General features: G+C 36.7%; 1 protein-coding gene across 1 annotated transcript in view; it reads right to left on the reverse strand.

Annotated features, from left to right (window-relative positions):
* LOC107747232 (disintegrin and metalloproteinase domain-containing protein 23-like) overlaps positions 1-14,751 on the reverse strand; it is a 37,755-nt gene that overhangs the window by 20,355 nt on the left and 2,649 nt on the right. Inside the window, exons 2-7 of the mRNA XM_016561684.1 lie at positions 13,235-13,446; positions 11,685-11,761; positions 3,492-3,555; positions 2,017-2,099; positions 1,793-1,856; positions 401-473 (exon numbers count right to left, since the gene is read on the reverse strand). Coding sequence (XP_016417170.1) covers positions 401-473; positions 1,793-1,856; positions 2,017-2,099; positions 3,492-3,555; positions 11,685-11,761; positions 13,235-13,446 — 573 coding nt within the window. The remainder of the gene's footprint in view (positions 1-400; positions 474-1,792; positions 1,857-2,016; positions 2,100-3,491; positions 3,556-11,684; positions 11,762-13,234; positions 13,447-14,751) is intronic.

Here is a 14,751-nt window from a genome sequence, read left to right on the forward strand (position 1 = left end):
ATGCAACACCCGCTGAGTGCCATGAAAGATCAAAGACAATTTTTAATATAACTCCGACTGGATTCGTCTGAAAGAAGAAAGTCATATACACCTAGGACGCCTCGGGGGTGAGTAAAACGCAGCCTAATTTTCATTTTTGGGTGAACTAAGCCTTTAAGTGTGTTTAAAAGCAGCCATGTCTCTCTTTAAATGCACTTAAGTGGCCTTTTATTTCATTATTATAATATTATCTACAAGTACAGATTTTAATAATATAATTTTAAGATTCGAAGTACACTACAAGTGCATATACAATTAAGTGTACTTCTTTTACACAAGGATGCTAGTATTTTCATTTTTGTGAGAACTCTTCCTTTATCTGGTGTTGATTGGAGGTGAGAGAGAGCTGTGCTGTAAGTACCTTCCTCTCCTGCAGATGGGGTTTGCTGCAGGATAGTCGTCCTGCGTAACACATGTGGTCTCGCTGTTCCCTCCTAATGAAAAACACAAAGCATGAGCAGCCAGATCTTACCAAGTTCATCCAAAGTGACTTCAGCTGAGCATGTCAAATTATATGCACACATGCTATGGTGCTTTAAAAGGCCTCGTGCTTTTGATTAGTGTTTATAATGAATTGTGCCGTTTGGTTTTTGACTGGGTTTAAAAAAGTTGAGAGTGTGTAAAGCCAGTGTGCGTAGGGAGAGAGTGAATGGAGTTCATTAAAGTGTTTACAGTTGCAGTTAATGTGCAGAGGAAATGGCTACACTAGAGCTAGTATCATTAGCTGAGCCATTCACAAAACAGCAGATTTGAATATGTTCTGTCCTATATCTCATATTCTCATTGCAGGCTTCATATTCCCAAATTAAAGGGACAGTTCACCCAAAAATAAAAATTCTGTCATTAATTACTCACCCATAGGTCGTTCCAAACCCATATGACCTTCGTTCATCTTCGCAACACAAATTAAGATATTTTTGATGAAATCCAAGAGCTCTCTGACCCTGCATAGACAGCAACGCAACTGAAATGTTCAACAATGCCGTTACTACCTTTCTGGGTCTTGAATGTGGTAGTGGTGTTGCTGTCTATGCAGGGTCAGAAAGCTCTTGGATTTCATTAAAAATATCTTAATTTGTGTTCTGAAGATGAACGAAGGTTTTACGGGTTTGAAACGACATGAGGGTGAATTATTAATGAAAGAATTTTCATTTTTGGGTGAACTATACCTTTAATGCAAGCCAGTAAAGTCATGGAAAATTGTGCTTTTTTTGTACGCTTATAGGACATAAACACATATTCAACATTCTCATGAGATTTCCCAAACATACACTACTATTATGTCCAGAGAGACTGTATTTTTTATTATCAAAAATACAGAAAAACAGTAATATTGTGAAAGATTATTGAATTATTCTTTTAGATTATTCTTTGATGAATGGAAAGTTTGATTAAGATCATTTTTTTAAATGTATTGTAACATAATAAATGTCTTCACTCTCATTTTTGATCAATTTAATGTGTCTTTATTAAATTAAAGTATCAATTTAACCAAATGTCGTAAGCCTTAAAGATGTCTAACTGTACTATGAATTTACTATCTATCACTTATTACTATTTATGTATATCTCACACATTTCAGGTAAAATCTATAAGAATTTTGTTAAATCTGTACGATTCACTTAAAAATAATAGTAAAATAATTAGATGTTCAGTCATCAATGTGCTTAAGTTTCATAATTTGTACAGAAATGTTTTTAGAGTTAGACTGTGGAGCTGGTTAAAGTAAAGTGTGTATGAAATTAACACTTACCATAGAGTGATTCTGTTTAAGTGGCTCAATTATGTACACATGGACTCCATCATCAAACATGCCACTGAAAACCAGAGAGAGACAAACGGGCACATTTATCAATTTAGCTGCTTTTATCCAAAGCAACTTACAAATGAGAAAAAATACAGACACAGCTGAATAAGTCAGTATATATTAGAGAAAGCACTGAGGCATTAAGTGGATGGATTCACTCCTGTACTCACTGTAAACCGTTACAAGTGGACAGAGCGGCACGAGAGTTGTCATTCCCTCTGATTTGGCCGTGGTAATAACAGTGCTCTCCACCCTGACAACACACACACACACATGTTCAGTTTTGTCCTGTTCCCCATAATGCATTTGTTGCCACAACAGATGGACTGTGCAGAACCAGTGATGTTTTAAACTGACTGAATAGTGGACGTTTTGGCATATAAATGCATGAATGCCAGCGTCTAATGTTTCTATACTATATGTAATAAAGAGATTCCGCGTGGAGTGTCAGGCTCTCTCTGCATTGCTGCAGCAGAGTAATGTCTGCTGGTCATGTGAGCTGATCTGCAGGTGAACTGAGCCGCGCTGATTCAGCAGTGAAGTCACAGATGCTTCCTGATTTAACACCTATCAGCATCTCTCTCTGTCTCTCCCTCTCTCTCATAATCCTCATGTCACATCTGTCATCTTCCAGAGACATCTGATCTCTACCGTCACACAACACTGCAGGCGGTTACACTCGAAAAACAAATGGTTCGGCTTATTGAGTTATGATAGCTTCTAATGAAATTATATTCAACCAAAACACGACACTGAGTTAGAGGAGATAATTACTGGTAACATAAACACATTTGACAATTTTCTTGTACTCCTAGTCTGTGTTTTATTTACAACTTTGAAAAATCATTTTTTTACAGTGAAACCTACACTGTAAAAAAAAAATTCAGTAAAATTTACGGTAAAAAACCGGCAGCTGTGGTTGCCAGGATTTTACCGTAACAAATACGGTAGCAACATTTTAGGTTTTACGGTTTTAACTTAAATTTACAGTTAAATACCGTAATTCCATTAACTGATATAATGTTAATATACCAACCTATTGAAGTACTGAAATCTGTTTTGTACCTTTGTAATACACTGATAACCACCAAATGTAGGTGGTGATGATAATACAGTTTTTCACCGTATATAGTAGGGGAATTTAACGTTAACCATTTAACAAGTTTTTACTGTAGCATTTTTACAGTCTTTTACCATTAAATTCACGGTCATTTTTTACAGTGTACCCATGAATTTAGACTGACATCTTACCTGACTATAGTGTAATTATGAGTTTATACTTCTGGCACATACTCAGAAAACCATTTTCCATTTGTGTCCCAGAGATTTATTATGGATATCATTAACAGGAAGGATAAAAAATAATTTATTGCAAGGCAAACTGAAAAAACAAACAAACTGACTCTACCATAATTTACACAGTATAATAAGTATGAAAGCAACTGTACTGTTTTGGTTCCTCAATTATAATAACAATCTTGGTGTGTGAGGTACTGTACAGCAGTTTTCAAAGTTTTCAAATGAAATTATACTGTAGTTATTATTAATGCAATGATTAAAATAGCTACTATATGACTACCTATTCTCTAAAAAGTACACACAGTCCAGAGTGAAATGACAAAAAATGAATGTTTTTGGTTCATACCTTCCAAAGGATGGGCTTCCCATTCTCATAGTGTATCTCCACATAGTCTGAGGACAGCAGGTCACTGGAAAACACAAACACACACACACATATGAACTGGCACAAATCATCTGTTGATTCTGGATATCACAAGACTCTGGTATTCTGGCTCAAGTTAACATAGCGACCGCTTTCTGAGCCATATCCTTGGCTGAAGACTGTTTGCTTTGAAAGGAAAGTATCTGAGACCAATTTTGTTGGACTGGACCCTATAATTCAGGCCAAGTGTCACTGAACTCAGTTTAACATATGTGCAACACATGTTTTCTGCATATTTTCAGCACTTCTGTTGCATACCCTACATGCAAGTACTATTAGTATACTTATATATATAAGAGAGTATATTTAGTAGATATAAATGCACAGTTGATCCAGAATGACTATTTAATAATTCCTGTGGTAATTCACTCAATGACAGCGGCAGAACATACATTAGTCAGACTTACTGTAGCAAGAATGTATAGAACAATTTGATGTAATTAAAAATGTAACTTGTTGTTATTATTATTATTATTTTTGCATAATATATCTCTATATTTGTAAATAGAGTTCGCAAAAGGCTATTTAAAGCAAATAAATAAACAAAATAAAATAAAAGGATGAATAAATAATAAAATAAAATGAACAAAATAATAATTATAATCGGACATACACATATGTGACCATGGACCACAAAACCAGTCATAAGGGTCCATTTTTGGAAATTGAGATTTATACATCATCTGAAAGCTGAATAAATAAGCTTTCCATAGGACAATAGGACAATATTTGACCGAGATACAACTATTTGAAAATACTACAACTGATGTCCTTCATTCATTAAACATGTAAAAACACATCCTTGTGGTAGTGAGTAGCTATCTTTTTAAAGTTTTGTGTATGTCAGTAACACTTTATATTAATATATATATATATATATATATATATACATTACTAGCATGTATATTAATATTGGCTGTTTATTAATACTTATAAATTACATATTAATGTCTTATTTTGCATGACCATATTTTATGACCATATACTTAAAATTAACTACCTTATACTAACTCTTAATAAACCGCAAATTAGGAGTTTATTGAGGCAAAAGTTGTAGCTAATAGTTAACAGTGAACATTTTAACCTTAAAGTGTCTTATGTTCACCAAGGCCAATAAGCAACTAGTTAATAGTGAATATGTCTTCCCTAATGTAAAATGTTACCACATGTTGTTCGTATACATTGCGTATATTATACAGCAATAAATAGGGGTAACAATTTAGTATAGGGACCAATTTTCACTATTAACTAGTTGCTTATTAGCATGCCTATTATTAACATATTGGCTGTTTATTAGTACTTATAAAGCACATATTCTGCATGACCATATTCTACATCCCTAATCCCACCCAATACCTAAACTTAACAACTACCTTACTAACTACTAATAAGCAATTACTAAAATACTAATACTAATACTAATTAGGAGTTTCTTGAGGCAAAAGGCATACTTAAAGGGTTCATATGATGCTGATAAAAAGAACATTATTTTGTGTATTTGGTGTAATGAAATGTGTTTATGTGGTTTTTGTTAATAGCGAGAATTGGACCTTAAAATAAGTTGTGACCAAAATATGAAACAAATTCTTCAGAACGTAGACCAGAGAAACTGTATAGGCATTTCTGCATATTCTACAAAGGCATTTTCTCAGTTGGCAGCCCTAATCATGGAGCAGGACAGCAGTGATTTTGTGTGCGCCCCAGAATGACTGTCCCATCTGCAATGCCGGGACAACATACTGTAGCTGTACGTCTGATGCCTTCGGTCAAAAGAGAGCAATCTAAGAGGTGCTTTAGACTGAGACTGACATCTTCACATCCGTTGGTGTGAGTATTTATGTAAAATAGAGGTAGGCAGTGTTCAGTGTGTGTCAGGAGGTGACACTGATTCACCTTCAGCGTCCTTTAATCATTACAAGCCTCGACTTGAGTCAGCGAGGCAGAACACACAAATATGCACTCTAGCTGACAAACCGCTAGCGCTCTCATTCTTAGCTGACTGCTCACTTCAACAGAGGCCACTTTCTGCCAGAACGGCGTTTTCCTGTAACCTTGTGGAAATGACTCAAGCACACAGCGCAGGTTAGCTTGGGAGCAAACAGGGTTGCGGCAGCGTCTGAAGGCTCGGATCAGAATATTAGACTACTTTTAGCAATAGTGGAGGTGTGGGGGCGGGTAAGGCTAGTGTGAGGGAATAACAGGACACAATGTGATATAAAGAACTGTAGGTACTACACCCTTCTCTCTGTGTTTGGCCTTGATCTAACAATGCTATTGACCCAGTTTTCCACACTAATCCATCATGAACTGATAAAGTAACCCCAGTGCTCTCTGAGTATTCCTACAATAACACCTTGTATTCCAATGGCAACACTTCTTCTTTCAATCTATTGCTATTTGCTATTATTGCCTTAAAGTCACCATGAAATCAAAATTGAAAATTCTTATTTTTTAATGGAATACTGTAATGTTTATTATAAATAATTTATCCGTGCACTTCATTATTTTTTTTTTAATTCATGTGCCCTCGTAATCTTTAATCAAAAACGTTAACCTCCCCTCCCCCTCAAAACGACTCATCTTCTCTTCCGGTCACGAGCTGGACAATCGCTACTTCCGTTTCATGCCGACTTTAACCTTTCTCACACTAATATTAAATTAAGAGGGTTAAATCAACATTTCTGTGAGGCCTCTGTGATTGTAGCAACAAAGAGGAAGTTATTAGATTTTCAAAGATTACAAAGCTGACTTTAAAGTCCCACAGCACAGAATTGTTTATGATTTCAGGTTGCAGGGAAAAACTGAAGGACTACAGCCGCTTTCCGATTCACTAAGTGTGTAAACTCACATCCTTGCGGTAGTTGTGATCCTTATTTAGCAACTTGTTAGCAATTTACACTACCATTCAAAAGTTCGGGGTCAGCAAGATTTTCTAAAAGAAGTCCCAGAATATGCATTGTTCTGGATCAGAGTTTTTGGTTGGATCCCAATTTACATCTACAACATATTCATTTAATATGTGCTTTCATTTAATTAATGGCCCTTAAGACTGACTGCTTCATGCACACTGAAAGCATGCAGTTTTTCATGGAGATGGGAAAGTGCAAAAAATAATGTTCAAAAGTTTGTGGTCAGCAAGTTTTTTTATGTTTTGGAAATAAGTTTCTTACGCTCACCAAGGCTGCATTTATTTAATAAAAAAAAGAGTAAAAACAGTAATATGGTGAAAGATTATTACAATTTAACATTACTGTTTTCTATTTGAATATATCTTAAAATATAATTTATTTCTCTGATGCAAAGCTGAATTTTCAGCATCATTACTTCAGTCTTCAGTGTCACATGATCCTTCAGAATAATTCTAATATGCTGATTTGCTGCTGAAGAAGCACCTGAAAACAGTTGTGCTGGTTCATATTTTTCTGAAGACTGTGATAATTTATTTATTTTATTTTTTTCAGCATTCTTTCAGTATTCTTTTTAGGATTATGAATAGAAAGTTTAAAAGCATTTATTGGAAATTTTGAAATTAATATGAAAGTCTACTGTTACTTTAGATTAATTTAAGGTGTTGTGTCTTTATAAAAGTATTAATTTCTTTCAAAAACAACAACAAAAAATATCTTACTCAAACCAAACTTTTAAATGGTGGTGTATGTTTGTAAAGAGCACATTGATTTAAAAATTCACATTTGATGTCTAAAGTGCATAATTTATACTAGAATCTATTCAAGTAATCTCATTTATTTTATTTATAAATTCAGAACTGTTTGCCATTCTAAAACCCATTTGAAATTCCAGTGGGAGCCCATGCTAAAAATGCTAATACTATGCTAAAATGCTAATATCAGGAATACGAACTGACCAGCTCTATTCTCCAGAATCAAGACACACCAAACGAAACACAGTTCAAAGTTATATGATATAACGCCTCAGCATGTCACCTCAATTAATCTAATCTGACACAGGAAGCATGCGTGCTGAAGGGACAGGGGAGAACAGGGGAGCAGGGCGAGGCTGGGATGGAGGGATGTGATGAGTGGTGTTTTACAGGTGCATCCGGGGTGGGATTCTCTGTGCTACAGTCACTCGGCTGCATGCTGCGGGACAGCTATATTTAGATCAAGACTGTCGCACAACACCGGCCACACACACACACACACACACACACACGCGCGCGCGCACACACAGAGGCATAGCGAGAGAGAGTGAGTCTGGGAGGTAAACCGCATTTCAATCAAAACGGTCTGACAGACAGACACCACTCCTCTTTGACAATTACAGTATTTTTAGTCTCGCAGGACTCGGTTCAGAATCGCCAACCACAATCAACTCGAGTGCAAGGTGCAGCAGCGACGCCATAACAATGACTTTAGGCAGGATTTTTATTATTTTTTTTTATTCAAAGATCAAATTGCTCAGAAAAGTAATAGCACTGATTTGCAACATCATTAATGTCCTCAACACAAATTAACATTTGAGCAATAGTATGCCTTAACAAGCACTAAATACTAATAATCACATTTTTTTTTCTAATTGGAAGTATAATTTCCAGAGAAATCATTGGTGCAAAACGTCTCAGGTTACGTATGTAACCCTGGTTCCTCGAGGGAACGAGACGCTGCGTCGAAAACGCTAGGGGAACGCCTTCTGCGACCCACGCTCTGAATACACATGTGAAATTCTAATATGCTGATTTGCTGCTGAAGAAGCACCTGAAAACAGTTGTGCTGGTTCATATTTTTCTGAAGACTGTGATAATTTATTTATTTTATTTTTTTCAGCATTCTTTCAGTATTCTTTTTAGGATTATGAATAGAAAGTTTAAAAGCATTTATTGGAAATTTTGAAATTAATATGAAAGTCTACTGTTACTTTAGATTAATTTAAGGTGTTGTGTCTTTATAAAAGTATTAATTTCTTTCAAAAACAACAACAAAAAATATCTTACTCAAACCAAACTTTTAAATGGTGGTGTATGTTTGTAAAGAGCACATTGATTTAAAAATTCACATTTGATGTCTAAAGTGCATAATTTATACTAGAATCTATTCAAGTAATCTCATTTATTTTATTTATAAATTCAGAACTGTTTGCCATTCTAAAACCCATTTGAAATTCCAGTGGGAGCCCATGCTAAAAATGCTAATACTATGCTAAAATGCTAATATCAGGAATACGAACTGACCAGCTCTATTCTCCAGAATCAAGACACACCAAACGAAACACAGTTCAAAGTTATATGATATAACGCCTCAGCATGTCACCTCAATTAATCTAATCTGACACAGGAAGCATGCGTGCTGAAGGGACAGGGGAGAACAGGGGAGCAGGGCGAGGCTGGGATGGAGGGATGTGATGAGTGGTGTTTTACAGGTGCATCCGGGGTGGGATTCTCTGTGCTACAGTCACTCGGCTGCATGCTGCGGGACAGCTATATTTAGATCAAGACTGTCGCACAACACCGGCCACACACACACACACACACGCGCGCGCGCGCACACACAGAGGCATAGCGAGAGAGAGAGAGAGAGAGAGTGAGTCTGGGAGGTAAACCGCATTTCAATCAAAACGGTCTGACAGACAGACACCACTCCTCTTTGACAATTACAGTATTTTTAGTCTCGCAGGACTCGGTTCAGAATCGCCAATGCAGCTCGAGTTCCTGAAGAGGAAGCACACTTACTTTTAAAGGGGTCATCGGATGCAAAATTCGGCTCACTATGAACAGAGCTGTTTTGACAAGGTAAAAAGGCTGTTGTTTTACACTACCATTGAGAAATTTTAACCAAAGCATGTTACAGACTTTTCATTAAGACTAAAGAATCATATCAACTTGTGGAAAATGGGCATCCGATGACCCTTTTAAAAAGAGTACTTAGTATACAAATAATTTACTGTTAATGTCAGGGTCCTGTCACTTCTTGTTAAACAGTCTTGTTTATTCTTCGTTTGGTGACAGAGCTCTGACACTCCTATCGTCTTGTGCTTTTGTGAGTATGCAGCTTTGAGTTGGCTTGGGCCCAGGGTTGCCAGGTCTTCACAAAAACAAACAAAAAAAACAGCCTAATTGTTATTAAAAACTAGGCCAAAACTAGCCCAATCGCATTTTTCCATGGTTTTCCCCTCTGTCAGAATTGTGTTCTGGGGGGGTCGGTAAAACCTGTGGTAAAAATATTTTCTTTAATTTATACTATCTGCAAGTAGTTTTTTAAAAATACACTTTTAAGATTGGAAACGTACCACAAGTGCACATTAAGGTGCCATTCACACAGAACTCGTCTAAAAACGCGAGGCGCAGCACTCAGAAATGTATTTTTTTTTAAAGCGCAGCGCAGGACGCAGGGTAGAGGTCTGCGCGGGACAATTTTTTTAGTCCCGCTCCCGCAAGGTTCTATTCCGCACCCACCCGCTCCCGCTATATATTCACTCTTTGTTCACCCGCTGTCCGCTTAGAATAATTTTCTTCCCGGCCCGACCGTTCCGCTAAATTTAGATCTCTTTTCCAGAATCTCACATTTAAATTTCCGCTACTGAAAGAAAGAGAGAGAGGCTGACAGATAAAAGTGTAGTCTGCACAAAATTGTATGTTATTTTATTGGTCTTGTCAAGAGTCTTGAATTTATTGACTTTGACTTGAATTTATGAATTATCTTAAGACACAAAATTCGTTTAATATTTTATGCAACACAGTAGGAAAAAAAGTGTCAGAGAAAATAAAAATGTTGTACAAAAATTGTATTTCTTATTTTTATCCGTCTTGTCAGGATACAATTCGTTTAACATTTACAACACAACAGGAAATAAGTGTCACAGAGAGAGAAAAAAATAAAAATGTAGGTTGTACAAAAATAGCCTATTAAGCTATTTTTATTCGTCTTGTCAAAATACTAAATTCGTTTGACATTTTTCTGTTAACACAGTAGGAAAAGTGTCGCAGAGAAAGATAAATAAATACGACATCTTTCATTTTAAATTATAGGCTAAGCAAAATATAAACAAAACCGAGTTGAGTTACCGACCGCTACTGCATTTTATTCAGGAATTTAATCCCGCAGCGCAAAAAATCTGGTCGGGTACCGCGGTTCCCGGGGGAGAGCCGCGGGAATGCAGACCTCTAACGCAGGGGTCTCGAGACGCACTTTTGAGATGCAATAACGGAAATAACATAAAATATCCAAACAGCTGAATACATAGAGAATATCAGGCTCTTTTTTTTTTAAAGCAACAGGTTGTGATAATCGTTTGAAAATTTTTTATATCCGGAGTCGAACACAGCCAATATGAATGCTTTCTCTGCTATGTTGCTGACACATAAAACAGTTGCAATGCCAACTTGCTACTGTAAACAAAAGCTCTCAATGCTTGCCCCGCCTTCAGGGACTTCTGATTGGTCCACTGTTTTGGAACTGTCATCGATGGGCGGCGCTGCGTGTAAAAGTTGAAATTCTTTCAACTTGACATGGCATCTCAAAAACATGTTGCTCATGTGTGAGATGCTGCAAAAGACACTAGCGCAACGGTCATACACATCCGGCTAATGCGGATGGAAAGCAGTGAAAAAAGTAGCACTTTGGAATGGAAAAACACATTCTGTGTGAACACCCCCTAAGCTCACTTCTTTCTCACACAGGATTATGTGTGCGTGAGTGTGTTTTAACCACACATAAACACATTCCGTTCAGATGAATGTCTGGCTTTGGAGCTTCTAGATTATTGAAGGGTGTAGTTGCAGTATCTAGTGTTTTGGTTACAAAACCTGCAATAACCATTCAGGCGGCCAACACCACTTGATATTGAATACAAAAAAGTGAAAGACAGAAAGACAGAAAGAAAGAAAGAAAGAAAGAAAGAAAGAAAGAAAGATATGGTGTTATTTACAGTGTAATTCCGTGAAGCTGAATGGAAATGGATCCCAGCAGCGCAGAAACTTTGCTTCCAGTAACACAGAAGAGAGGCTCTGTATTCCCATAAGTGCATGTGTTAGATTGACAGAGACACAACACATCAATAGTCTGGCACTGCAACAGTCATGAGAGGCAAACGCATGTCATGAGTGTGTGAGGCCTGTGAGAGTCTGAACATATAGTGAAACAGCAACTTAGCAATACTCACTTGTTTAATGTGAGGTCCAGAATGAATTGTGATCCAAAGGCCTGAAGTTGAAATGAAGCCTGAGCGAGATGGACCTCCTATTGGAGGAAGGAAAAAAAGTCAAGATTTAGTGTTAGACCAGATGCTAGAATGACCGACCGTCACTGTTTACAGATCAATTCCCTCGAGCTGTCATCGGAAATGTGCCTATTTTTACTGTGCGCTCAAAACAATGTGAAGCAATTCCACAGCAATGTCTGCCTAATGTTCATAGTATCATAGTCATGGCATTTGCAGCTGCAATAATCACAAACATATCTTCTTATCACAATAAGGCACGGGACTGGCTGAAACGTGGCTGACACAGTCAGATTTTGTATGTCTGTTTTCAGCTCAAATGGTACATAATGGGAAGTTGTTTTGAACTTATCTTTTGGTTTGCTTCCATTAAGTTAATAAATAAAAGAGAGGTCACAGGATGAATTATCTTTCATTTGCAATATTTAAATCATTTAAAGTATCAAAACAAAAATCAATCAATCAATAAATAAATAGGTTTTATCAAATGGTGCTGTAAAATGTTTGGGTTGAATTTCTAGCCTCATTAATAAAATAATTATCATAAAATTAAGAGTGTGCCATAATTTTTAGACACACTCCTAATTTTTAAAGACTTTGAAATGTACATCTTAGGAGTTTGGTCACGACAGACAGCGCTGGATGGGAGATCAATCATGTCGTTGTCATTCATTAAAATCATCATATCATGAATACATGAAGGAGGCTATTTTTGTTTCTTAAAGGAATAGTTCACCCAAAAATTAAAATTTCTATGAAATCACTATAATCCAAAAGTAATCCACACAACACCAGTCCATCAATTAACATCCTGTGAAGTGAAAAGCTTTGTGTTTCTAATGAACAAATCTATCATTAAGACGTTTTAACTTTAAGCCGCCGCTTCTGGCCACAATACGAGTCCATAATTCATAATAACACTTCCTCCTGTGAAAAACTTCATCCATGTTGTCCTCTCACATCAAAATCCACCTGAATATTAGTATACGTAGAGCTGTTTTAGACTGTTTTTGCTTGTAAACAGTGCTTGATCTGTGCATATTTCTCTCCTAATTCAGACTGGAGAAAACAATTTTATGTATATATGGACTCAAAATGCAGTTAAAAGCGTCTTAATGATGGATTTGTTTCTGACAAACACGCAGTTTTTCACTTCACAAGATGTTAACTGATGGACTGGAGTGGTGTGGATTGCTTGTGGATTATTGTGATGTTTTTATCAGCTGTTTGGACTCTCATTCTGACGGCACCCATTCACTGCAGAGCATCCACTGGTGAGCAAGTGATGTAATGCTACATTTCTCCAAATCTGATTAAGAAACAAACTCTCTATATCTTGGATGGCCTGAGGATTAGTACACCATCAGCAAATTGTAATGTTTGGGTAAACGTTTCAATTAAAACTGTCTCATATCCTGCATCAGCTGTGCCGTATTTAGATTTAGGGTTTCTATGATATAACCTGTAACAGATGCTGGGTTGAATGCTCTCACCTGTCCATGTGGGTCAGGAATCCTAGCGTGAGTGTTCAGGTCATGGTAGGTGCTCTCCGAAGCTTCGTTCCGGTAGTAGATGAGGCGAGACGGGTATGTGAGTGTGCACTCTGACTCCTGCGGCCCGCTGGCATTGTGCTTCTGTCCGGCTGCAGTATCATCCTTCTGTAGCAGCAATGACACTGCCTCCCCGGGGATCTCAGCCTCCAACACTGACAACACACATGCACACACACTCGCTTGATGAACGCCATCTAAACCAGGCCAATCTGACACTGAACCACAGAGAAACCTCAAATTAGACTTTGGTGTCAGGTGTACTGCATGCAGACTACAGTACATGCGTCACAAGCTACAAACAATCGGTATAGGCTTGATATATTTAAACTATGAATAATATCATTGAAATGATAACAATGCCGTGCTTTCTCTCTTGCCTCGGGCCCTATTAGTAAGTTATACCATTGAGGGATTTTAAAGCAGCACTATGTAACTTTTGGCGCTCTAGCGGTTAATATTATATTTTTTGGCAAATATATAAAAGCCTTTTCACACCATAAGTGAAATGAATAAGCCTCAGGCTGAAGGGAAAGTAAATTTACGTCCGTACAGTAGAATGCAGAAGAAGAAATTTCAACACACTTCAGCAATAAAAAAATACACACAAATGTTTGTCTAGAGTAACTTTTGCTTATTAGTACGGTTGAACTGGATCAGAAGCAAAGACATTCGTTAATAGAATGGGATTAAATACATAAAGGATATTTGTGTTGTTTAACATTTAATTATTGCAGGTTTGCGTCATATTCTGAGTTGCATTATTTTTTATTCATTTTGAGGAATACTGAATCTGTGTTTTTTTTGTGAGTGAGGATGAATGAATGCATATTCATATTTATTTTAGAACTACAGTAACATCTTCTCTTTTCTCTCAACATGGGGACAGGAGAGCTGTCAATCAATAAAAAAAGTAACTTGCATTACTTATTTGAAAAAGTAACTCAGATATGATCTTATGTACTCGCTCATTATATACATTTTGCTCATTTTGAACAAAGAAAAAGTTACATAGTGCTGCTTTAATTGGATCTCTCTCTACAAGATAACATTACTGGTTGTCAACATTCCCTAAAGAGAAATAAACCAGACTCAAATTAAATAGAGTTGTAAAATTATGGTAACACTTAAGGGATTTAGGGAACACTATTCACTATTAACTAGCTGCTTATTAACATGCATATTACTAGCATATTGACTGTTTATTAGTACTTATAAAGTACATAATGTATGCCCTATTCTGCATAACCATATTCTAGATTTCTTAACAATAGGCTTATACCTAAACTTAACTGCTACAACCAGTGTTCGAACTATATCATGGACTTTGGGGGAGCCCACTTGTAATTTTTTTTAATAACGGGGGGGGGGTTCGTGCGCTTTCTTACAATGGGCTTACAATGACTTACAAAGATACATAACAGCTACAAGTGTATGCACTACTTGCTTTATGCAAGCAC

The sequence above is a fragment of the Sinocyclocheilus rhinocerous genome, unplaced genomic scaffold, assembly GCF_001515625.1.
Source record: "Sinocyclocheilus rhinocerous isolate Xijiao unplaced genomic scaffold, SAMN03320098_v1.1 scaffold2184, whole genome shotgun sequence".
Lineage (NCBI taxonomy): Eukaryota > Metazoa > Chordata > Actinopteri > Cypriniformes > Cyprinidae > Sinocyclocheilus > Sinocyclocheilus rhinocerous.